The sequence below is a fragment of the Juglans regia genome, chromosome 7 (assembly GCF_001411555.2).
Source record: "Juglans regia cultivar Chandler chromosome 7, Walnut 2.0, whole genome shotgun sequence".
Lineage (NCBI taxonomy): Eukaryota > Viridiplantae > Streptophyta > Magnoliopsida > Fagales > Juglandaceae > Juglans > Juglans regia.
In genome coordinates this window covers 48,316,414-48,342,074 of record NC_049907.1, presented here as the reverse complement: position 1 = coordinate 48,342,074, position 25,661 = coordinate 48,316,414, and the positions used below count along the sequence as shown (strand labels likewise).

At 34.4% G+C, this 25,661-nt stretch overlaps 4 protein-coding genes across 7 annotated transcripts; 3 read left to right on the top strand and 1 right to left on the bottom strand.

Moving 5' to 3' along the window:
* The first annotated feature begins 5,398 nt into the window (after positions 1–5,398).
* LOC109011363 (putative glycine-rich cell wall structural protein 1) lies at positions 5,399–6,395 on the top strand. The gene has a single exon (XM_018992526.2). It carries the CDS (start codon positions 5,487–5,489, stop codon positions 6,126–6,128), a length of 642 nt encoding a protein of 213 aa, XP_018848071.2. The 5' UTR covers positions 5,399–5,486; the 3' UTR covers positions 6,129–6,395.
* A 598-nt stretch (positions 6,396–6,993) lies between these two features.
* On the bottom strand, positions 6,994–14,726 carry LOC109011343 (protein BTR1-like). Of its 4 annotated transcripts, none has more exons than XM_018992503.2 (8): positions 14,141–14,726; positions 13,313–13,551; positions 13,119–13,225; positions 11,205–11,398; positions 9,652–9,776; positions 7,716–7,811; positions 7,581–7,642; positions 6,994–7,478 (listed from the first exon to the last, which is right to left on the bottom strand). In XM_018992503.2, exons 1-8 carry the CDS (start codon positions 14,223–14,225, stop codon positions 7,382–7,384), a joined length of 1,005 nt encoding a protein of 334 aa, XP_018848048.2. In that variant the 5' UTR covers positions 14,226–14,726; the 3' UTR covers positions 6,994–7,381. The 4 variants fall into 4 exon arrangements, with proteins under 4 accessions (XP_018848048.2, XP_018848049.2, XP_035547564.1 ...); XM_018992504.2 differs by having other exon boundaries at positions 9,652–9,713; positions 14,141–14,540; XM_035691671.1 differs by having other exon boundaries at positions 9,652–9,713; positions 13,675–14,539.
* Positions 14,727–19,119: 4,393 nt separating this feature from the next.
* LOC109011345 (histone H2B.3-like) lies at positions 19,120–19,775 on the top strand. Its single transcript, XM_018992506.2, has one exon. The coding sequence runs from the start codon at positions 19,175–19,177 to the stop codon at positions 19,610–19,612; it is 438 nt and encodes a 145-aa protein (XP_018848051.1). The 5' UTR covers positions 19,120–19,174; the 3' UTR covers positions 19,613–19,775.
* Positions 19,776–20,111: 336 nt separating this feature from the next.
* LOC109011346 (uncharacterized protein SYNPCC7002_A1590-like) lies at positions 20,112–23,857 on the top strand. The gene is made up of 6 exons (XM_018992507.2): positions 20,112–20,492; positions 20,581–20,771; positions 20,850–20,895; positions 21,731–21,813; positions 21,912–22,028; positions 23,231–23,857. Exons 1-6 carry the CDS (start codon positions 20,261–20,263, stop codon positions 23,300–23,302), a joined length of 741 nt encoding a protein of 246 aa, XP_018848052.1. The 5' UTR covers positions 20,112–20,260; the 3' UTR covers positions 23,303–23,857.
* The last annotated feature ends 1,804 nt before the right edge of the window (positions 23,858–25,661 follow it).

Below are 25,661 nucleotides of genomic sequence, written 5' to 3'. Positions count from 1 at the left end.
ATAATCAAAAAATACTTAATCACTAAATAAAATAAAAATAAAAACAAAAATTATCGGAATCAAATCGGGACTCAACAATCGATGAGAGTAGATTTGTTCTTTTGTTTAAAAGTTTAGAAAAGTTGTAATAATTAGTTTGAAAAAAAATATAATGATTAATTTAAAAATTTTATATTTGAATTATATTTAAAAATAAAGTAAAATGAAAATTTTAGAGTAAGATATATTTTCAAATAACCACTTTAAAGTCTGTTTAAAATTTCGAGATATATGTGTTTAGTTTTTAGGCCCAGTCAAAATTTAACTATCATGGCCCGTTCTCAAGTTATCACGAGATAAGGTCCATTCATTCACGCCCAATACCATATTTTCAACTTCGCCTGACCTACAGTCAGAGTCGAAAAAAGAAAACCCAACCTTGCCGGACCTATATTGTTTCGGGTTGGCCCATTATCGGCACGCCTTTTACGATTGAAGCCGTTAAACGTCATGTCATTATCCGCACGCCTTTCAGAATGCGTAAACAAGGACTAACGAGTAACGCGTATGAATTCCTGATGTTGAACGGGATTGAGTTTTATATAAATGGCGGTGCTACTATGTCGTTTTACTGTTAATTATTTTTGTAACTTTTTTTTTAATTCATATTTTGTTAATATATTTATATATTTTTAAAAAATAAAATAAAAATATATCAATATACTTAAAATTTCCTCTTTAATTACTAAATAAAAAAACAAATTATGAAGTGGTGCATTTGGGGAGACAAAATAATTGTTCTCTTATATAAATAGTAATGAGTTGAGATGATAGAGTAAATTTTGTGAGATCCAGTTAAAATGAGTTTCGATGTATTTAGATGTTAAGATGAATTTAGATATATGTATAGAAAGTTGAAAAAGATTATGGGTTTTACGTGTAAAGATGTTTTGAATTGAGATGAATTTAGTGACTTGTGCGTTTGGATGTTGAGTTAAGTTAAGTTGAAATGATAAAATATTATTATTTATTATTATGATTATTTTTAGATTTGAAAAAGTTGAATTGTATATTATATTTTGTGTTAAAATTTGAAAAAATTATAATGATAAGTTAATATGAGTTTAGATTCCAAAGGAATAGTACGTCTAACTCTGAACAGTCAAGGAACCAAACACAACGTAGAAGTTTTTCTTTTTATTCAATTTTTTATAACCTTAAACATTTTTTTAAATGGGGTCCATCCCGTGCTACACCCTTAGTGACGGTGGGTGTAGTACTACTCCAAATAAAAAATAAAAATAAATAAATTTTTTTAAATTTTTAAATAAGAATAATATTATAAAATTATATTTAAATAATATTTTATTTTTTATTATATTTTTTCTTTTTCATTTTTCAAAATCTAAAAAATATTTAACTTAAACTGTTTCTCTATTATTCATAAAATATCTTATTATTATTTATAAAATTATCATTTCATACCACTCTCCAAACGTGAATCTAGAGTTAAATTTTATTGGATTTAGATTCGAGAATTTTTTCGGAACTCTGGCGCATAGAATGAGAAACAAATAGAAATATAAAATAAGTATTATAAATCCTATTAAACATTTAATGTTGTCCACTAACTCACTCAAAAAATACAAATTAAAATTGTTGGACCCGAGTTATGGGATAAGAATCCTCACCATTTAAAATGAAATGGATAATATTCATTTAAAATGTTTTTTCACTTATTAGTTATTTGCTATCACAATTAAAAATAATACGAAGATATCGATTTGTTAAAAAAGGGATCATTTTCATATGAATAGTTCATAAAATGTGTAATTGTCATCTAATCATTTTGAAAAAGAATAGATATTATTATTAAAAAATTAATATTTTTATATAAATTTATTATTTATTCATTTTTAAAAAAAATTGTGATGTTTACACTATTCATGATCGTAAATATCATTTACCTTTTTAAATTTAGATTCTTTTTTAATATAGAATCGATTTTATTTCATCTCATCATTACAATTTTATTAAATTTTTATATAAAATATAATAAATAATTTAATTTTTTTAAATTTTAAAATAATAATAATATTAAAAAAATAATATTTTATTTAATTTTTAATTTTTAATTAAAATCATCTCATCGACTAAACGGGTCTTTTAAGTCTACCGACCGTTCATCTCGTTCATATCAAAGTGAGAAAAAGGTCGAGAGCTAGCTAGCGCATGCTGCTTGCGTAAGATTAGAGCATTAACATTGGTCTATGCATATGCATATGCAAAGTTATATTTGCATAATATGGTCTTAAAATCCTCCACATTGATTTATGCATATCCAAATATTTAGCTACCTATGAATAGTGCTTATCCAAATTTGGATAACCACTATTCATCCTACAAATCATATTTTAATAATTATTTATCTCTCATTCCACTCTCTCTCACACAATCCTTTCATTTTCTCCCTCATTCAACAACAAAACAAACATTCACTTACACATTCATTTTATTATTATAATATATTATATATTTTTTTCATTTTATTATATTTTTAATATATTATTATTAAAAAATTATATTTTTTATTATTACATTTGTATCATTAATGTTAAATGTATGTAGTGGATATTAATTGTAAAATATATAAAAAAAAATTGATTTTAGTAAAAAAGTAATAATAATAAAATATTATTATTTTATTATTATTTTGTTTCAAATATACATAAGTCAATGTAAAAATTTTATTTGAATGATAAAGTAGATATATAAAAGAATTAATTTTATATATGCGTATACATAAACTAATGCCAATGATCTTATATATGAAGCTAGCTGGCCGTATTGCGCGATATGATTGAAGGCAAGGCAAGGTGCGAGGACGCCAGCTATATACGAGTAAACTATATATATATATGGTGCCACTGCCACATGTTGTTCTATATGCATAGACTTGGAAAAAGGGACGCATCCCACTAACGTATTGGAGATTTGATCATCACTACACCTTCAAGAGAAATATAGTACTATATGTCAGTCCGACCTACCACTTTCAGTCCTGCAAGAGAAATAAAAGAGACTTCAAAACCCCTGTTCACCGAAGAAGGCTTATAAATGCAAGCCTACAATTCATTAAAGGTCTCCTTTTTCTTATATAAATAATATAATATATGCATGTGAGTCACACAGATCGATCGAGTAGTTTGACGAATACTCTTATGTGTATTGGAAGAAGCTGGCTCGAGGAATGTCTGCGTGAAATTTTATATATATATATATATATATATATATATTATAATATCCTCGTAAATTCGAGTGGATAGTCAAAAAGGAGCTGAAGATGTTGGTGCAACGTGATGACACGCAGGATTGCATTTATTGTTAGTATGTTGTAGTCCGAATCGTGATAATTAAGGTGGTTGGGATGGTAAGTTGAGACGAAATAAGAAATAAGATGACTTTAAATAAAAATTAAATATTATTAAAATATTATTTTTAGTTAAAATATTATTTTTTAATATTATTATTATTTTAAAAATTAAAAATTAAAAATTATTTATTATATTTTATGTGACAATTTAGAAAAGTAATGATGAGATGAGATGAAATATTTTTACTGTCCAAACAGAGACTCTCTTTGTTTGGAAAAAAATTTTCATTCCAAAATTTTATCTCATCTCATATCCTTTCTAAATATCATTTAAATATAAATATTATCAAACTAATTATTACAAATTTTTCAAACTTTTAAACAAAAAAATAAAAAATAATTCAACATTTTCATATCTCGAAATAAAAATAATATTAAAAATTATATTCTAACAATATTTTAACTTTATAATATTTTTTATTCAATCTTTTTTTCTCTTCTTTCTCAAAATCTTATAAAACATTAACTCAAACTATCTCACAACTATTCACAAACTATCTTATTACTATTTATAAAATTCTCATATCATCTCACTTCTCAAACTTGTCATTTTAAATATTCGTGGATTCTTATATATAGACCATGGAATAATGTTAGCCATTATAAGCTAGTTAATATTTTTTTAATAATTTTGTTATAAATGACTTTAAATTATCAGAAAATTATTTGTAATTCTTCACTTTTATTTTATACCGTGTTAAAAAAAAGAAAAAAAAATGATTATGGTTACAAAATTTAAACAAAAAACATATTTTAGGACGCAGAAAACCTAGTAATTTGATTCTACTGTTTGATATAGATGGAATACAAAACTCAATATTCCATACGGTCATCCAATTAAGGAATGGAGTATTGAAGAGATTGATTTTCTGAAGCTATGGAGAAAGTTGATGAAGAGATTAGCTGCTAAATAATTGAAATGGATAGCCACAACAATGAAGAGGATATGGTTCATAAGAAATGAATTTGTTTTTGAAAACAAATTCAGTAGCCCTACAAACGTTATTCAGTCAGCAAAAGATATGTTGGCAGAGTTCAGGCTAACTCAAGAATGTATGCAGTTGCAGAAAACAAATATTAATATAGCAGAAAGTGAGGTAGTATGGAAGAAGCCACCAGAAAATTATGTGAAAGCTAATTGTGATGTATCTATAGATAAAGAAGGCAGAAAAATGAGAGTGTGGATTGTTATTAGAAATTGGGAGGGAGAGGTGTTGGAGCAATACGTGATCAAAAGGATGGTGTTATCCAGAACTTGGCAGAATGTTTAGCTTTCAGGATAGCTTTGGAATATTGCTGTGATTTGGGATTTAACCATGTCATTCTAGAAGGAGATGCGCTGTCAATTGTGCAAGCTAATAACAAGAAGGAGGAAAATATGGTTTGGTTTGGACACATCATTGAAGTTATCAAAAGAGCATTGTCATGCAGAGAACACTAGAAAGTTCAATTCACTCGTGGGAAGGTAATTATGTGGCACATGCCTTGGCAAAAACTGCTGTGAAGATGGAAGCTGAGCAAGTATGGATTGAAAGTGGTCCAGAATATATTTCTAGTCTATTGTTAAAAGATAAGTCATGTAATGGCTGAGTTTGATTAATTGACGAAGTGGGATTGCATCTAACTAATTGATCACATCCCTGTAGCATACTTTCCAGGATCCATCTCGTCATTAGTCCAGACTGGAAACATTATAGTCTATAGAGATCAGAATTTGCATGCAGACAAGAAGACATAAAGTCCACCACCATCACGCACAATCGCTGCACCATCGCCACGGCCCCCACCCACCACCATCACCACTAAACAAACTAAACGCACAGACACGTTTTCAATTAACTTTTTTATTTAATAAACTAAGCCAGATCATTAAAGGAAGCCACTAGACATGAGTCTAGAACGTCAGGAATGTTTGGAAAATGTAGCCTTCAGGATGCCTATATATAGAGGCCTACTTCAACCCCTTTTCACTCACAAAATATTGATTTCTCATAGTGAGTACTGAAACATAGAGAGGAGTCTCAAAATCAATACCTATCTTAGTCAACCCACGTCGAGCTTTCGAACTTCAAAAATGGCCAGCTCTAGGCTGGTTGGTGCTGCATTCTTGGTTTTGCTCCTTCTGGACCTTACATTTGCCGCGAGATCATCACCAAAGGCCATAGATCGTAAGAGTGTTGGTGGTGGAGGAGGAAGAGGCGGCGGTGGTGGCGGTGGAGGAGGAAGAGGAGGCGGGCCTGGTTCAGGGTATGGTTCAGGATACGGGTCAGGGGGTGGTGCTGGATATGGTAAAGGAGGAGGAGGTGGTGGTGGTAAGGGAGGAGGTGGAGGTGGTGGAGGAGGGTCCGGGGGTGGTTCAGGATATGGGTCTGGAAGCGGTTCTGGGTATGGCGAAGGATATGGATCAGGTCATGGTGTCGGAAGCGGACAAGGTGGTGGAGGCGGAGGTGGAGGTGGGCATGGCGGTGGAGGAGGTGGAGGCTCAGGAAATGGAAGTGGGTCTGGTTATGGCGAAGGATATGGAAGTGGTGAAGGATATGGAGGTGGGGTTGGTGAAGGAGGTCTTCATGGTAGTGGCCATGGAGGAGGCGGTGGTGGAGGTGGAGGTGGTGGTGGTGGTGGCGGTTCTGGAAATGGCTCTGGCTCTGGATATGGTGGTGGCTATGGGGAAGGCTATGGCTCCGGACATGGCAATGGGGAAGGCGATTTCCCATGAATATATTTATACTAGTTTCTTGATCTTTTGGCCTTTGGAACTATAGAATAAATTGCAGCGGAATTCACCCCTCATGCAATGCATGTTATGTTTTGGTGGACGTACGTTGCAAACCCTGCATGAAATGTCAGCGCACTTGCACCATATAGACTACCGAGATATGGTTGCTAGTGTTATTAGATATACCACTACGTACACTAGTCTCTATAGAATAAAAGTTACTTTGTTGATATTATTAATTCGAGAGTGATGTAACTTTAAGATTTCCGCTTTCGCAATTGATGTGCTATTTGAATTTTGTGCATCCTCACAGCATTATGAGTCATTGAGTATGTCCAGCTAGAAACTTCAAGTTGAATCAAATATGCCATTATCGTGCTGAATGGCTTCGATTGCCATGCAAAGCGACATCATTATCATCATGTGATGATCACTAAAAAATTATTTCTTATTTTTATATATTTAAAACTCATTGAATGCAACATAAAGATATGATAAAAAAGATGATAATTAAAATAATCATAAATAGCATTTTTTTTTCTGTATAGGTAATAAATTATAGTATATTTCTTTAACCTAGAAGCTCCTCTCTTGAGATAAGGAGCACAAAAAAATTGATGCCCGCTCCCATGAGCCAAAAAAAACTCGCAAGTTCGATTTTGTAGCGAAAGCTGGGGGGGCATCCTTCCAGTCCACAACTTCGCCCCAATAGGACCTAAGCACCGTTTAAAAAAAAAATAAAAGGAGCATCACGGGAAGCAACCAGCATAAATAACGATGACTAGGACAGAAAAACTGAATCAATATCAAGAGTTTGTTATCATGAATTGCAGTAGAAATGCTCCATTAGAAAAATCTTCACATGTTGAATCAAGAATCGAACGAATTAAGATGACGATCAGACAGAGTACTTGCTAAATTAGCAGGTTTACAACCGTGAATGAAGAAGTAAAGCGAATCATTCTATATAGTCGATGAGTAATGGCTTTTTTTTCCAACGTTTTCTTTTGGAATAAACTTAATCTCAAAACAAATTCCTAGCACAATTATCTCTCTCGACAACAAGAAAATTTCCCGCTCTTGCCCCTACTAGCTTATGCAAATTTCTTCCAACTTACATCATCATGTGCCAACATATGTCAACGGCTCCTCTTTTTTCTCCCTTCCTTAAATGATTAAACGTATAAGCAAATTACAGGTAGATCTCCCCCCGAACATTCTCAACGTGAATTTTGACTGCAAACATTTCAAAACTAATCAATCACCCTCTCGGAAGCATAGGCCACTTTCTGCATTATCATGGACTCGGCTGCACGAATTGCTCTGTGTGATCCTGTAATTGTGACTTTCCTGCAGAACAACGGTACAAAACCGACGAACCGTTAATAATTTATAGCCAAATAACTCATCCTATTGGCAACTAGACTGATAACCACCATGAGTCCTTTTTACCTATTAGTCGTCCCAGTCACAAAATCACCTCTATCTGATATCTTTATTCTGGCCCCTGTAACCTGCAGCAAATAATGTGTTCTAATTTTGTGTTATGCACTATGTAAAAAATGACACCATTTGCTACTTATGTACCTGGCCGATTTCCATTATGTTTCTTCCACCACGACCAACAACAAACCCAATATGTCCATCTGCAACCCCAATAGTCACGGAGTTACTTCGATCCTCCTGGAAAATATCAAAAGTTTCTGTAAATCGCAATCCCAAAATACACAGCACAAATATTACTCAAAACAAAACAAGAATAATGCCCAATAAAATTTAAAAGTACAGAGGTATGCACTCACTGAGCTACTGCATTTGGAGCAACAGACAAGTAGGAACATCACAACTTGGGATATCGCCCAAAATTATTAGAGACCCATTTTCCTCAGTCACATTAGAGACCATGCATACCAATTTGCTGGTTCTCAATGTTCACAATAGGAAGGGATAAATCGGGCGAAAGTGATGTAGGATAGTATAAATGAAGGACCCCAGGCTACAAAGAGTTCATTTGTCACAGAGGTTTGTAGGGTTTGAGATAGCTAGGGCTGGGGTTTTGGTGTGAAAAGGCTGGAAAATATAAGGAATTGTAGGGTTTCTAATGGTGCAAGGGAAGGGTATAATTGAATGTGAAAAAAAATAAAACCTTAGGCAGTGAGTAGCTGTTCCTGGACAGTGAACAGAAACTCAGGAATAGTGGTTTGGATTTTATGGTTATTTGGGTGATGGATGGTTTAGCGTTTTAAAGATTAGGATTTAGGGGGAAAAATAAGTGCAAATTGTGATCTAAATGTTCGCTAGAGTTTGATGGGAAATTCTTATAAATTTCAAATGAAAACAAAGAGGAGAAAGAATAGATAAACCCTATGTGTCACACCTATGATTCCTCAGCATCACACCTTGGATAGACTTGCATCAGAAAACACTACATCACCTCAAATTTACTGACCATGGCCTGTTCATCCGGGCAGGGTTTTTTCCCAGCCCGGTCTTGAACCAGGATAATTGGGTTCCGGGCCGGTACCTGCATAGAAAAACCCGGGTACACCCGGTCCAGAACCCGGGTTTTTTTTTTCCCAGTTTGAATGTTTTGATGTTTCATTTTGGTTCCTTTCTAGCAACTAAATGCACAGAAACTCAAAAGAAAAATGCATATTATGTCCAATGAATCATCCATTTTATGATTTTTTCTTTTTAACTCTCTTTTCCACGTGGCTTTTTATTAGTGGTCAAGGAACATGTAGGCTTTGATTTAAAAAATTAAATAAATAGAGTTTAATTGCTGCATCAACATTTTTTTTCATGATATACATAACATGTAGGCTTTGATTTAAAAAAAAAAAAAAAAAGGTGCAACCTGGAACCCGGATGAACAGTACTATTCTTAATGTCTTAAAAGAAGTGAAAGAAGAGAAACATCCACAGGACTCAAGCCCATGCATACCTCTTCTCAGCACCAAGTATTTTACATCAACTTTAAGATCCATGAATCTGACACAGCCAGAATATGTAATTACACATTACCATACAGTTACATTTTTCAAGCCACACAACTCTCATGGATATATTTTCTCACTGTAAGAACTAAGCAGTAGAAAAATCTAGAACAAAGTCCCTTCAAATTTCGGTTCCAATAGGATGGTCTACAGGCAGGGCATGACGTACAACTGAGAATAATTATATTGACTTATTCACCACAAACAATATGGCACGGCCAGTATCCTTCAAGTCAAGTGCTTAGAAACAGAAACATGTCTACAGTAACATACTTCAAATCTAGATCATCCCAATTTAACTGTATAAAAAAGGCTGAATCAATCTAGAAAACATGTGGCACAGAACCTAGTCTTTTCATTTAGGTCACACAAAGACTGGGACCTCTGTGCCCATGCATGCAAATTGGGCTCTAGTAAAGGGATTCGCAAGTGATATAATATAATCTTAGAAAATCAGCATTAATATAACAAGTGCAATTAACTTCAGGAGACATCAACATAACCAAAACATTACGAACACAACTAACCTTGTTGTTCTGAAACTTCCCTCCAGCCCCATTTGTTCCATAGCTCATTGCATTCTGGGGTGCTGTTGCAACAGAAGGAAGCACATATGTATATGGAGTACCATGAAAACCGGAGAAGAAAACACCTAAGATTAAAGCCGAAGGGAACTTACTAGATATCAAACTTCACCACTATAATTCTAGACAAAACACAATATAAGCAACAATGTGCTAGTAGAAGGCTTTTTGCCTTTTCATCCAAAAAAGAAAAGGGAGAGACTGTGCTATAAGAACATTATTTCTATCTATTAAAGGCTATGTATAATCAGTATTAAAAGATAGAAAAAACTTCCAATATATTAGACATTGTCATGCAACAACAACGAGGGTGAAGCAAAACAAAAGGTTCACTAATGGCCCAAAGAATCAAAGCTTTTAAATCTTCCTTTGGGTTTGTAGTCTCTTCCCATGACCTTCATCAGCCATCATATCTCAAGCAAACAACACATGAGCGTGAAGTTCTATGAAATTTTAGATAATAAGAAGACAATAACTCATTTTCAATCACCGCTTCATAAAAAACAAAAATAAAAATCTTGGAAACTGCTAAAAAGCCAAGCTTAACTTTTCATCACGAGAGAAGTTTCCTTTGTTAGATTGAACAGTGAATTAAGGAAAACTTTTTTTTTTTAAATATATATAAGTAATACAGTAAGAAAAACTGGAATTAAAATAAAAAGGTTAATTTTAATCATCGCCATGAATATAGCTTTTGCACTTGCCACTCAGTAGTTGGAGAATCAAAATGTAATCAGCTCTAAGCCTTTTTCTATTCTGATATTTCCTAAACAACGTTCCCAAGGAGCACACTAAATTGATTACTCAAGTGGGTCTCTAAGCTTATCGTGCCAGCTTCAATCAATTTAACTGATCTTTAAACACACATCATCTTCATTTATAAAACTCCTATGTGGTTGCACTCTCCCTTCCTCACTTTTCAGTGCAACAGGCCCGCAGAAAATGTGGAAAGATGAGAGAGAAGAACCATCTGCCTGGGAAAGGCTTGGGGAGGGAAGAAGAGGAATATGCTCTCGACTCTAGCCAAATCTCATGGCCTCAGAATAATGTGACTATGGTCTTCCATGACTAGAGAAATCTAAATATACTCATTCAGAAATTTACCGCATTCTTGCAGCAAAACCCAGACCATCTTTCAAATGGAAAAATATTTGCATCAGCCTACTATTCATCACACACTCAACACACTTAGTGTATTGAGGTTTAAAAAAAAAAAAAAAAAAATTTGAATGCATGGTGTGTGAAGTGTGTAGGCTGATGCATAGAATTACCCTTTTCAAATATGCATTAACCAAACTGTAAACACTTCACAGCAGAGCCAAAAAACATTAAAAAGTGCAGAACATTAAAAAGTGGCAGCATGGAATCAAGAACATTACTTAAACCATAAGACCCGAGAAAATAAAGGAAAAATATGGAAATGTGGGAAAACTATAAGCTACTCTGAGTATAATAGTAGCATGATTAAATCGATAATCTGATAACAGAAGACACACCTGGATATGAAAATGGGGCATTCATGGACTGGGAGTAATGGGGGTCTTCAGACAGCTTAGAAAGAATCAGATCAATAGCCATCATCTGTTCGTCAAGAGTTCCTGCCAGTGTCACTAGCCTATCATTCAACCCATAGAAGCTATTATCCTGAGGAGATATCTTAATTCCAGCATGTGATTCTTCAATAAAGGACCTGCTCAATGCAAAACCAGAAATCAGCAATAGCCACTTTTAGGGCCAATACATAAACAGGGACCTGCAACACATAATCAATTACTAGTTTATCTTACAATCAACAAATTAGGGAAGTCAGGTCACAAAGTTAAAATTTAAGGAAAGATAGTCACTATACTGTTGAACAATCATAATAAACAACACCACAATGAAATTGGTAACTAGCTGCCATGCTACGTAAGCAGAAACCTCATCATCTTTACAGCCCTTTTATATCGGAAACCACATCTGAAGAGTCTTTACAACCATATACTAGGTTAGATTATATGCAGTCTCCAATAGCCAGGGCCATAAGACAGAAACATTAAAAAAAAACCGGTATAAACGCACTCTTTGAGAAAAACTCCAAGATCTCCTCAGAAGTTCTCTTGGAGATAATGGATACTGTGCATCTTTCCAACAGATAGGTACTGATTGTGGGAAGGAACTCCAACATAAGATGAAGAAAACCACAGCCACAGACATGTAACAACTAGGGATTCGACATTTTAACACTCAAATATGAAGGATTCAATGGAGGATATGTCTGGTCAAAGATTTTATCCCCTGGATAACCCCTAGGGGTTGGCTCAAGTGGTAAAGGCCTTGGGCTTGGGGGTATGCTCCCCAAGTCCCAGGTTCAAATCCCCTTGGGTGCAAACAATCTCTAGGGTCCACACCTCCTGGTGAAAAGCCAGTGATTTAACCAGTTCCATATAGGGAAACTTCCGAGGGCGCGGTGCACGGGACCCGGATTTACTCTACAGGGGTAGGTCCAAAGGGCCTTGCCTTGGAGAGGTTCCCCGACAAAAAAAAAAAAAAAAAATTATCCCCTGGAACAAAGATGATTCCTCATTATCTTATCAGCTCCCTCACTTCAATTAACTTGTAGGTGACTCAATAATCACCTTGTAAAAGGTTAGGACTTACCCCTGGCTTGCAATTTTATCACTGATTCTTTACCCAATGTCTTTTTCCAACTCCAACAAATATTTGCAGAATTTCTGAGAATCATCAATAAAGCCTATCAAAAAGATTATCTCCCCCTTACTCATTGAACAAGATTAGAACTCGTTAACTTCAAATCTGCCCCAAGTTGTTTCATCTAAAGACCTAATCCTTACAAAACATTCAACCCGCTATTTTCTTTGGGTGCATTAAGTGTACTATAAAATATGGTTTTCTAAGCAAAAACAAAGGCCATATCTCACCATATGCACGTGTTCCTTTTAAAAACATACTCTATCATGTTCGTTTTCAGAAAGAGAATTTAAATACCATAACGCTAATTCATTTTCTCACTGAAAAGGAAATGGCATAACTGCGATAAAGAATTTAAACATCTTCTATCTATGGATAATCTAAGATTATGCCCAACAAATATCAAAATCATCTACGGCCATTCAAAACTAAATTGACATACAAGACAGACACAATTAATTGCTCATAAACATAACATTCAAATGAGTACTACGAAGAAATTCAACATAAACAAGCACAACATTTGATCAACTATTCTGAAAAGGAACGAGATAAGAGAAACATTCCAACCTTTTTTTATTGGTAAAAGAAACATTCAATCACAAAAGCATGTTTATGTCACAGCCTATAAACACTCCTTATCTATCGGTAAAGTTTTTAAGAGCACGGATCTTAAGCATGTTTTACGACTGAAAAGGATAAAAGGATCAGATTGCTACTTTATAGTGGAACCACCCTTCCCGATTATGCCACCACATGAGCTATTTGGAACAACAAGCCTGACTTTTGTTTTTGGCTCAACATCATCACTTCCTTCAGCATGAAGCTAACCAGCCAAAGAAAATTTCACTTAGTACGGGATATAAGCAAAACAATTGTTCAGAAGTATTGACTGAAAAATAAACAGAATTACCTCACTCAACAATTTGGCAAGAATCAGCTCTACAGCCTTAAGCACGTCATTAATTGTTCCAGATATCATAATAATCCTGTCAGTGGTCCCCGGGAAAAACTCATGGTTGCGTGACAACTGAATTCGAGCTCCAGACTGCGACTGGAAATCAGTTATTGTTGATCCGCCCTTTCCAATAACAGAACCAGCTGCAGCATTTGACACGAGAAACTTCATGTATGTGGCCTTCTCCATAGAATCTGTGAGATCAAGCATCACAGAAGACAATCAATGAGTAAAAGTAACAAATACAGGGCGAATTTCAACAATCAGAATAATAGAAAAAGATATCAAATGAAAGTGCTATTGTAATGTCACGTTACATGCATCTACCGCGTTGTCAAGAATGCATCCTCACCACCACCAACCAAAATATCATGGACTTGTAACATTGTATTGTGTGTGCAATACCGCAAATTATTTGATGCAAAAAAGAGCCTCCCGGAACTACTTAACTATCCCTATCGGGACGCCTCAATGTAACTGATTATGCTTCTTTCCACGGTTACTCGGAAAGCAAACAACGCCTCACAGTATAAACCATAGGATTCTTCCCTTTTCCTCTATTTTCTCAGTAGGTTAGGGTTAGGGTTTCAGTTTTGACAGAAAGAGAAATGCAGATTTGAAAACTACACATCGTCACCTTCCTACTGCGGCATAAACGTTCACGAACAATGATTCTAAAACAAAGTAATGATCAGAACGAATTGCTGCCACCAATTACAGAAAGTTATAGAGAGAGAATCAGACTTTTAGAGAGAGAGAGGGAGCGGATCAGATCAGAGAGACCTGAGGTAGGAGACTTGGGAGGCGGTGGAGATCTCTTACGCGGTGCCTCCGGTGACGACATGTACGAAGACTCAGTTGACTCCATTGCTTTAAATCCTCCTCCTCCTTGTGCCACCGCTAGAAAAAGCAGCAATTTCACGGAGAGAGATGCTGGAGAGCAATTGGAATGGCTTTTTGGAGAGGAAGACAAGCTGGAGTTGAAGAAGATGCGTGAGGGAGAGACGAACAACAGCCGATTGATTGGTGTGCGTTATAGACTTATAGGGGAAAATAGCGGGTTGGGTTTGGGTTAAGGGGGGTGAAGCCGAAGGGGGAGCTGCCCTTTGGGTAGCTTTTGATTTGGGGCCAACCAGAGTTACGTGTGCGAACAAGAGCTACGTGTCATGTGAAGGTGTTAAATGAAATGGAATGAAATGAAATGACATGACGAATAAGACCGATCTGGTAAAGTGAATTACCATATGTAAGGCTAAATTATCAAACGTTGACCTTCACCCAATTTCTGGTAACCTTTTTGTCATTTCTATGGCGTTCTTTTTTTCTTTTCATTGGGATATAAATGTCACTGAAAAAAACTACAGGGCGTAATCCAAATCCTACCAATCTTGGTATCCTCAGGTTTTATATCGAACTCCTTAACTACTTTCTATGACACTGTAGAAAATTCGTCCATAGATTTGTGAGAGGGTAGGTGAGTTCCACCTGCTTCAATAGGTCATCTCCACTGGAGGTGAAATTCGCACCCCTCTCTCATATAAGACTGTTCATTTGGACACCCGATCATACTTAGATCCAAATTCGAGCGTACATGGCATATGCATTCTGGATACCCTCTTTTATTAATAGGAATCATAACTCATGTTGATATTTAATATAATTTGAATTTTTGAAATCCATCAATTCGAATGTACGGATTGGATAACAATTTTTTGGAAAGAAAAGTAAACTCGAATGGCAGGTAACCCGGGTGGGCACCGCCCCTCCGCCCTGCATGAAACAACCCTAGCGGGGCGGGGGGGTAACCCCAACGGAACTCCTATCCCGCTTCGCTTCCCTCCTCTATTTAATATAAAATATTATAATTTTTAATATTTATATAAATATATAGTATATAGATACATATAATTTGTTAAAAATTTGAAATTAAATTCAAGTTAATAAATCCTACATTGGTTAAGTATGCCTATTGTATTTCCTTGGCCTTCTATATAAAGATTTGTTTATGAAGTTAAGACAATTCAAAATATAATTATAATGAGTTTATATTTTTTAGACACAGTATAATTAGATTGAGAGCACTGGCATTGGCCTAGCCAAATGCCAGTGCCATCCAAATATTTGCTTCATTTATCACGAATTTACCTGCATTGGCCTAGTCAAAGTCATAAGTCTTTGGCTTTGAGCTACAGTGACAAGCACCCGCTGGCCATATTTAGCGAATTCCTGTACATAGACCAAACCAATAAATTATTCCACAAAATCCCATCCAACTTGAAAATATGTCCTTATTTTCAAGTTCTTCTTCTATATTGAACTTTGCAACTTCTATATTTTTTATAAATGAAAAATAATAGGTTGAGGAAAAAAATAATTAGAAAAAAATAATTTAAGTATTAAATTAAATTATTAATTAATATATAGTTAATGTAATTACAAAATATTCAAAAAATTAAAAAATAATATTATATTATTATTTTAACTAATTTAATGGCTAGCCCAATGTGGATTTACCTAGCCAAATGTTAATGCTATAGCCAAAACTTGAAGTTTTAGTCAAAATTTAGACTTGGCAATGGCTAGGCCATTGCTAATGTTCTGAGCGGAGAGCAAAGCGGGGCGAGTTGCGGTTCCACCCATGGTATCGAGAGCGGGGTGAGGAGAGGGTGCCCGCACCGTATAGTGCAGGTAGCACCCCTAGGTACCCGTATCTGCACCACCCCTGATGCTAATAAGTATATAATTTGGTTTTCAGCTTGATTAAAACTCGGGCCAATAATTGCCTTCCAAGTTAGGCCGAAAAAAAAAAATCCAAATAAATAATACTACTCAACAAATTACGTTTGGATGTTGAATTGAGTTTAGATGATAAAATATTATTATAATATTATTTTTTAATATTATTATTATTTTAGAATTTAAAAAAATTGAATTAATTATTATATTTTGTGTTAAAATTTGAAAAAATTGTAATCATTAATTGAGATGAGTTAAGATGGGTTGATGATCCAAACGAAGCCTAAGATCTCTTTATCATTTTCGATTCATTATAATTTCACTTCAGTCCTGTATTTTAAATAAATTAACAACGTATTTGATCGGCTTATTTTTCAAATCAATTTTGTTTGTATTTGATGTCTATTCTTTAATTCTTTTTGTATAGGAATACCTCCCGACATGTTAGAATCAACCGCACGTTTTTGTTAAGTTATGCGTGCACGTCTTAATTTTGATTAATTTTATTAAATTCACGTGAAGATAACAAAAAACAACAACTAACGTCTAAATTAACATTTAGATTTCTAGACTACAAAAATAAATATTATAGACTGTTATAAGATATTCGTTGAATAGTACGAGTATGACACTTGGAGAATCTTCTTTGAAAACAACGCTAGTAGAGACCATGGACTTTGGCATTCAACGTTAGCCAAAGATTCAACATTAGTTTCGATTATTGTGAATTGAAGAAAGATAATGAGATTTTACGAAAGTTGTGAGTTTCTAATTGCAATCGAATGTTAAGAGTATTGGTAGGATTTAGGGCGGTTTTAATCAATTTGATGATGAATTTGTAGGCAAGCTTATAGGAAACTAGTGGCGAAGGTATAAGTCTTGTTTGGATTCAAATATGAGTTAAGATGAGTTGTGAATAGTAGTGAGATGAATTATAAATAGTAATGAGATTTGTGAATTAAAATTGATAAATAGTAATGAAATGAGTTGCGAATCCAAATCGAGCATAGTTTTCATATTACGAGCAATGCTATTTGTATTCACACAAAAATTACATATCCACGTAATTTTCTCATCGCTTTAATTATAAAATAAATAAAATATAAGAAAATTATAAATTATAAAAAATCACGTGAATAAGGTAAGTGTTTTGTGAGTATTTAACATTTTTCTTCATACTACATGGGCAAAATGAGAACGTAAAATAGACAATAAATTTATGTTATTTTTTTGAAACTTACGAAATGGACATGTTTTTTAAAACTCTACAGTTGAATCTATTTTATCACGAGAGAAAAGAAGCTTGTTTCTCTACTCTTTGAATTAATCCAAATTGCATCGTATCCATTTATTTATTAAAGTTAGTAAATTCAAGATGAAGAATATTATGTACAGTCTGGATAGTGAGTTAAGATGAGATGAATTAAGATAAAAGATAAAAATTGAATAAGATATTATTATAATGTCATTTTGTAATATTATTATTGTCTCACAAAAATTAATTTTATCTTTAATTTGTACTATTTCATTAAATAAATGCCTTATATTTAACATGTATGATTTGATACGTAAAATCGCTTGCAATAAGATTTTTCTTTAAATAATAAAATACTATAATGCAACTTTTATTGAGTTACTATTAAAGTTTTAAATTCGAGTTATTGTGGAATTTTTAGGTCTTATTTGAATAATGAGATGATTTATAAATAATAATAAAATTATTTGAATTAAAATATTTTAAGAGATTTTGAAAAATAAAAAGAAATAAAAATTTGAATAAAATTATTATAAAGTTAAAATATGAGTCATGCTACATCCATCGAGGGTAGCCCGAGGATGGGTCCCCAATTTTGATAAGACCATTTGGCATTTTTGATTTTTTTTATTCATTTAATTATATTCTTAAATATTTTTAAAAATAATTATAATATTATTAAAAAATAATTATTTAATCATTAAATAAAAAAAATAGCACGACTTACTTTTGAGACAACTCTCCTTATTCTTAAAATATTATTAGAATAATTTTTTAATATTATTTCAAAAGTTTTAATATTATTTGGAAAATAGAGTTTCATCGAAACTCTAATATAAAACATATTTAAAAAAAGAAATATGTTATTTGTATGGATTGAGATGATTTTAGATAAATTAAATAAAATATTAGTTTTTAATATTATTATTATTTTAAAATTAAAAAAATAAATTATTTATTATATTTTGTGTAAAAATTTTAAAAAATTATAATAATGAGATGAGTTAAGATGAGATTCCAATCTAAAATAGAACTTAAAAGAAAATATAATTTAAAAAATAACTTTTATTTGCAATTATAAAAATATTTATAAAATATCTTTTTAGTTATATAGATAAGATGAGATAAAATTAAATAAAATATTATTTTTATTTTAAAATTTATAAAAATTGAATTATTTTTTATATTTTTTATAATATATATTTTTTAATAATTAGATGTGATGATTTAATTTGTAATTAAGGTTGTGTTTGGATGTTGAAGTGAGTTGAGTTGAATTGAGTTAAGATGATAAAATATTGTTAGAATATTGTTAGAATATTATTTTTTAATATTATTATTATTTTGGGATTTGAAAAATTTGAATTATTTATTATATTTTATATTAAAATTTTAAAAAATTATAATGATGAATTGAAGTAAGTTGAGATGAATTTAGATTGAAATAATGATGAATTGAAACCAAACTCATCCTAAACGTGGCAAGAACATTTTCAATACAATAATACCCACCGACCCAGTTTGCCGCTCACACTACCCACCCTTTTTACAATCCTCGAGACCTCGAGGCTAAAGATGCATGAAAATACGCGCACTAGAATTCAATTTTTTATGAAATCCCACCATCTAAAATGAAATCTCTACCATCAATTGTTGGTTATGAAAATCCAACCGTCCACCTCATGTATCCGCGTCACTCGAAATAAACCAATCAGCTTTCATCTTGCGCCTCTATATAAACAAATTCTCCATGCCTTTACTTTCTATCACCTCCAATTTACAAACTCGAAACAAATCAAGCGCTCTTTCTTTCTCTAGCATTTCAAATGGCGCCCAAGCCAGAGAAGAAGCCAGCCGAGAAGAAGCCGGCGGAGAAAGCTCCGGTAGCGGCGGCGGCAGCTGAGAAGAAGCCAAGGGCAGAGAAGAAGCTCCCTAAAGAAGCGGCCTCGTCGGTCGTCGACAAGAAGAAGAAGAAGGCCAAAAGAAGCGTGGAGACGTACAAGATGTACATATTCAAGGTGTTGAAGCAGGTCCACCCGGACATCGGGATCTCCGGCAAGGCCATGGGGATTATGAACAGCTTCATCAACGATATCTTCGAGAAGCTCGCCCAGGAGTCCTCCAGACTCGCACGGTACAACAAGAAGCCGACAATTACCTCGCGCGAGATCCAAACGGCGGTGCGGCTGGTATTGCCAGGCGAGCTTGCCAAGCACGCCGTGTCGGAGGGCACTAAGGCGGTCACAAAGTTCACCAGCTCTTAGGGTTTTGGTATTCCAGTAAAACATTCAGGTTCTAGTGGGGTTGTTTTGGTACTTTCTGAATTGGTTTAATGGTTCCTGAATGTAAAGATTTTTTGGGTTATTAGCATCTCTCGTTGTAATTCGATGGCATTAATGAATGGAATACATATTTTTTCTCCTTTCATTCGAACGTTCACTTGATTATAAGTTCATTAGATTTTAGTTGATAATGAATTGAATCACAGCGGCCCATTTTGGCAAAAGGACTGGAATAAGGCGACAGGTTGATGGTTTTGGATGAGAGCGGCGAAGATGGTGCGCAACCTGCGCCTTTTAGTTCAAGTTCTAAATTTATTTTTCATGTACGCCTGCGTAAAATCACAGCATGTGGCAGCAAGCTGAAGAAACAGGCCCCGCACGGCATTTGCCATTGGCCCATTCGCCAGGCCGAAATAGGAAAAGATAATCACGTGACTCATAACTTGCGCCTTTGCCGCACTGTAATGGAGTAGCAACCTGCGTCCTCGTGCCTGATCCCTCGCCGCTTATCCAAATTATCCTCTGTGCGCGCTTACACGAAGCCCATCCCCCTGCAAATATTCAAGGTCCTCCAGATAAGAAATAATAGTTTTGTATATATCATTTTGGGAGAAATTGACTTGTGGGTAGATGGCTATAGGCTCCTACTGTTATTGTAATGCTGGATGGAGTCCCCCTTCATATCCAGGCGCGAACACTGGTAGATCTCTCTGCCTCAGGCATGGTCAGTTGGGTTTTGCTTCGCCAGCTGAGAAATCTCCCAGACCCTCGCTTCGCATCTTGGCGAATTCAACACAGAGAGCCCGATTTGTTGCTCGGCGTAGAGAGTCCATTTTGGTTCGGCAACTCCAACGGCCACTAAGTAATAATAGGATGCGAATGTATTTTAATGTTTAGTTAACATTCGAAATAATTGGGGTTTTGATGAGGGGGTTTCTTTGTTGTTGCAGTTGAGTATATGAGCTTGCCGGCGAGTCAGTACTCGGTGCTGGATGCAGAACGGATCGAGAGGGTGGATGAAAACACGTTTAGGTGTTATGTATATAGTATTAAGTTCTTTGCGTTTGAGGTTTGCCCTGTTTTGCTTGTCAGAGTGGAAGAGCAGCCCAATGGGTGTTGCATTAGGCTCTTGTCATGCAAGGTCCGAATTTTCCCTTTTCATCTTGCAGCGTGCTTATGGTGGTACTCTTTTTGTTCTGATGATGGTTTGTTGTTGCAGCTCGAGGGTTCGCCGATTGTTGCTGCACAGAATGACAAATTTGACGGTTAGTGAGTATTATGTATTTGGTTTATGACTTAATATTCTTGGCACAAAATGGAGCGAGATTTGTAATGGGATATAATTATATGGTCGGTTCTTGCTTTGTAGTTTGTATGTTTTAGAACAGGATGAGTGGCTATTTATGGCATTTGAACTATGTTAATTAAAAAGATTATTGATTCAAATTCCGCCACACACGGTTGACAGTCTCCCATGGTCTTCAAAATTTTGGCTTACCAGCTTTCCGTACAGTCTAAACAAATAAGTTCCTACATTTTACATGGCATGAACATATATATCAGATCTGATTAGGAAAGCTGTAAGAAAGTGTGTTTCAGGAAAAAAAAAAGGGGGTGGTCAGGAGATTTAATTGAACTAGGAGTCAAGTAGCAAAAATGGCGTAACCAACATCAAAGACTGTCACAACTTATTCAGCTTCCCCAATGACAAGCACATTGCTAATGGCTGGCATTACCGAGGGTAACACTTGTACTCTTAAACTACATATGGAATTTCCCCCACACAGATATGGATGGGCATAGAGATAAACTGCTGTCACTTTCAATAACCTTGATGCTATGCAATAACAGGAGGCAGGGTGTCAAATAGGCACGAAGGGTAATTGCTCTCAGTTTACTGATAACCTTTCACCGGTGATACGAGTAAAACTTTGGGTGAAAAAATGAAAAGCTGGGACAAGATTTATTTGTTTATTTATTTAATGATGGAGAGGTGGACATAGAAGTCACCTAGAAAAATCTTTATCATGTCGAGTTATTTGGTTTATAATGCCTTTTTTTCAGGACTGCTTTGACATTGAATTTGGTATGGGAATGCAGCTTCTATGGTGAACCGAATATCATGTGGGAGCAACCATATCAACTCATTGGCTCAACGACTGACCTCAGATACTGTGATTGAGGTTATGAGTTTTAAGTGATCTTTTCTATTCATAATACATGGTTTTAAAGTAATTATAAGAATCTAAAGCTTGTGTTGGGATAATTATGTGGCTTCCAGGTTAGCATTGAGATTCCTTTTGCATTTCGTGTAATTCCGGTGCAAGCGATTGAATCAACTGGCACCCAAGTTCTCGAGCAAATACTAAGGCTTATGCTACCCAGGTTTATGGCACAGGTTTGTTGAAATTTTAGTTAGCTTTCAATTTACCAAATCAAATAGGAAAGTTGCAGTTTGCTACTTTCAAATAATTCACTCCGCTTAAATTTAGCTGCGTGTTTGGAGCATGTTGTAATTTTTGATGTGACAACCATATATCAATTTTGGTATTCAACAACTTCAACGACAATTCCTCCTTGAATTGTACAATTGAAGCTTCCATGTGGAAACTTTCTTTTGGTTAGACCTACCTATTTTGGTTGCTCCCAGGCCTCCTTTAGTTTTTCTTTTTAACAAACGGTACTCCCTAAAAACCAAATGCACTCGAGCCTATTTGATTTAACATTCTTACAATAGATAGGCTGAAGGGTGCGGAACTGGTCACATGAATCCTACTGATCTGCCACTTGTCCTTTTTATGCTCGAGACCTAGTAACTTTCCAGAATTTTTGCACTTGATTTCTTGGAAATAAAGGTAAATTCTTACTATAGATAGGCTGAATGGTGCTGAATTGGTCGCATGAATCCTGCTGATCTCCCACTTGTCTTTTTTATGCTTGAGGCCTAGTAAGTTTTCAAAATTTTTGCGCTTGATCTCTTGGAAATAAAGGTAACTACTGCTGTTATAATATATTTTAGATTTTGCGGGTAGAAATGTAAACTTGTTTTCCAACTATACTAGACTACCACAGCTTGGGCTGAGACATGCTCTCTCAGATTTGCTAGTGGAAATTAACAGCTAGTATGGGATATATTTTGTTGTTTGTCCCCCATGCAAATAAAGTTGCTCTATTGTGTTGTTGAGCATTTGAAGGTGGAACCATCATCTTAGTTTCAGAGAAAGCTTATTCATCATTAGATTGGGTGCCACTACCTCACCTTTTAATACAACGAATTTTGCTCTCTTCTGTTGTGCATAGATTGTACTTAGCAATAAACTACGAGCCCATATGTTATTATACAACATATAATGTAACTATGCAGAACCTTGTACATAAAATATAACAACAATACAGTGTAATATTTCAAATGTTAATTAAATGCAGACAATCTTTTATTCAGTGGAAGTCTGTTAGATGAGCTTCCATTGTCATTCTTTCTGGTCCTCACATTAGCATTTAAAATATTTGGTAATTGTCTGCTCAAGGCAAATAATATCTGGTTCATGTACCCGTCGCGTTCATCTTATTTGATGTTGTATTTTCATTCTTGGTTGTCAGCTTGTGAAGGACTATCAAGCATGGGCATCTGGTGATACCTCTAGGCAGCCTCTTGGGACAGGTCAGATTTGAGACTATACATCACAGCCCTTGCCACTGCCCCGAGTTCTTCGCGACATGGTTAGACTATATACCATTTTCTGTGACCCCTAGATTGCATTGTGAAAGGAAAAAAATTAAAAAACTCCGTGTTGCCGTTGACTGTTACTATTTTATCTGAGTTACTTTGCTCCCCAAGGTTGTAGGATCTGTGCCTGCTGAGATTTATCATTTGAATCTTTAGCTAAGCATATCTTTATGAATTTCAAGACAGAACAAGAGATTGAGGAATTCATATTGAAAAGAAAAAAAATCACACTCACTATTCAATAAGTTCAAATAATTATCAGGTAGTGCCGGATTATAGACGTGAAACTCGTTCTATTGTAGTGGGCCATATAATTATAAAGTATAGAAAGTCCTAGATCACTCCGAAATCGGACCTATTCATACTGTCTGTAGGTGGTGGTAAAGGGCCTGTGGCATGTTTTTTGATATCATCGTCACTCTTGAAAAGGCCCAGATTGCTTAGATTGGTGTAAACCCAACTTGATTCGTAATATATTCTGTGTGGTTGTAACTGCTAAATCGTGTTGATGTGTATGCTTTTTTTTGGATATTTTCATCTTTTGTTCTGCTTCGTTTTCGGTGCTCCAGACTCCACGACCTTTAAAAATAGATAATAGAGATTCACTTTGACCATAAAAATTGGTCACTTTATGACCAATTTCTGTGATCTTGTGAGGACTTGCCCATCACCATTACAATTTACACTTGCAAGCCCAAGCCTAAGATTAAAACGCCAATAAAATTAATTTCATATGACAAAACATGGATGTCCTGTCCTGTATGACAGCCGACGTAAATATCTTTTCAGATGGGTATAACTATAAGCAAAAATAATAAATAAATAAATAAATATGAAACAGCTGGTGAGTGTTCCATTACTGATTAGAATGATGGTAGCAGACTAGCTAGCCAGTGATATTGCTCCATTATAATTTATGTAGGCCATGGCTATCTGGGCGAATCTGTGGATGTTTTCTCTTCATCGGTAAATGCCAAAATATAATAGAGATAAAGACAAGTAGAGGACTCCAAAAGGTCAACAAAATAAGAAAAATAAAACATGTCTGAATTGAAAGTATATTATCCTAACTTTATATAATCTTTCATTTTCAATAATCTCTCAATTAATTTATTTAGTTGGGGAATTTGCAAGCTTAATTTAATACGTGGTACTATGGTAGGTGGATGGATAACACCCTTTTTTGACAACTATTTTTCACCCACGACACTCTCTACCACTAATAATAATCTCAAATTCTCTTGAAGGAAAAAAAAAAAAAAAATGCAACACCAAATGGACGTGCAAACTAAAATGAATATGACATTGAATTGTCAAACGTATGGAGTGAAATCTGTTCTGTGTAGACTCTGTGCTTGTGCTGTCCAATCAGTTCGGACATGATAGACTTACTGTAGACTGTAGAGGACACGGGTCTCGTCCATGGGCGTTGGAGATCATGAGAGAGAGCTTTGTTTTGAACCTAAAATTATCTTAATTCATCCTTATAATTTTTTTAAATTTTAATATAAAATATAATAAATAATTTAATTTTTAAAATTTTTAAATAATAATAATAAATAATAATATTCTAATAATATTTTATTATCTCAATTCAATTTAACTCAATTTAACATTCAAACACAACTTAACAAATTGTTAGACGTGAACTTCTATAGCTCAATGAATAAGATCAATACAACATGTCGTAAATGAGTAGATTTCATTTATTCCAAGGGGATGAGAGGATATTGAAAAACATTTATATATAGATATATATTTATGAATAGCATTTTCTATCATAAAAGTGGATTTAAGGGGCTTAGAAAGAGTTTCTATTTCTTCAGTGGTCTTAACAAATCTATATTCCAAATTAACGATATGATAGTGAAAAATAATAAATAGAATGTGTAAACAATGCGTGATATATATATATATATGTGTGTGTGTGTGTGTGTTTGCAGATTAAAAACTCTCCAAATTGGAACTATAAATGAAGTAAAAGCCCTACCAAAATAGTGTGTATATATATGTGTCATGTGTGTCAGATACATGGACCCAACAATGTTGTTTCATTTTCACAGCTCCTAAAACTAGTAACTACTTAGGATTCTAATCTTGTACACAATATCATATCGCTTTTAAAAAGTTAACACCAAAGTCCAGCAAAGACATGAATACGTGATTTTGTTTCTTAAAGAGGCCACCATTTCTGACCCATTCATGTTCTCGATTCATACAATACCAAACCCCCATATATGTAACTCCAAAGGTGCAGAATGTGAGGAATAATCGAATTATGATATCCGACTTGTAATTGGAGTT

Bases quoted from the DNA above. Each gene is read 5' to 3' on its own strand.
- LOC109011363 (XM_018992526.2), top strand. From the start codon at position 5,487: ATGGCCAGCTCTAGGCTGGTTGGTGCTGCATTCTTGGTTTTGCTCCTT.
- LOC109011343 (XM_018992503.2), bottom strand. From the start codon at position 14,225: ATGGAGTCAACTGAGTCTTCGTACATGTCGTCACCGGAGGCACCGCGT. The intron at 13,552-14,140 runs GTCTCTCTGATC...TTGATCTCACAG, and splicing joins TCCCAAGTCTCCTACCTCAG to ATTCTATGGAGAAGGCCACA. The intron at 9,777-11,204 runs GTGTGTCTTCTG...CTTTAATCTTAG, and splicing joins TGCCCCATTTTCATATCCAG to GTGTTTTCTTCTCCGGTTTT.
- LOC109011345 (XM_018992506.2), top strand. From the start codon at position 19,175: ATGGCGCCCAAGCCAGAGAAGAAGCCAGCCGAGAAGAAGCCGGCGGAG.
- LOC109011346 (XM_018992507.2), top strand. From the start codon at position 20,261: ATGGCTATAGGCTCCTACTGTTATTGTAATGCTGGATGGAGTCCCCCT. The intron at 21,814-21,911 runs GTTATGAGTTTT...TGTGGCTTCCAG, and splicing joins CCTCAGATACTGTGATTGAG to GTTAGCATTGAGATTCCTTT. The intron at 22,029-23,230 runs GTTTGTTGAAAT...CTTGGTTGTCAG, and splicing joins TACCCAGGTTTATGGCACAG to CTTGTGAAGGACTATCAAGC.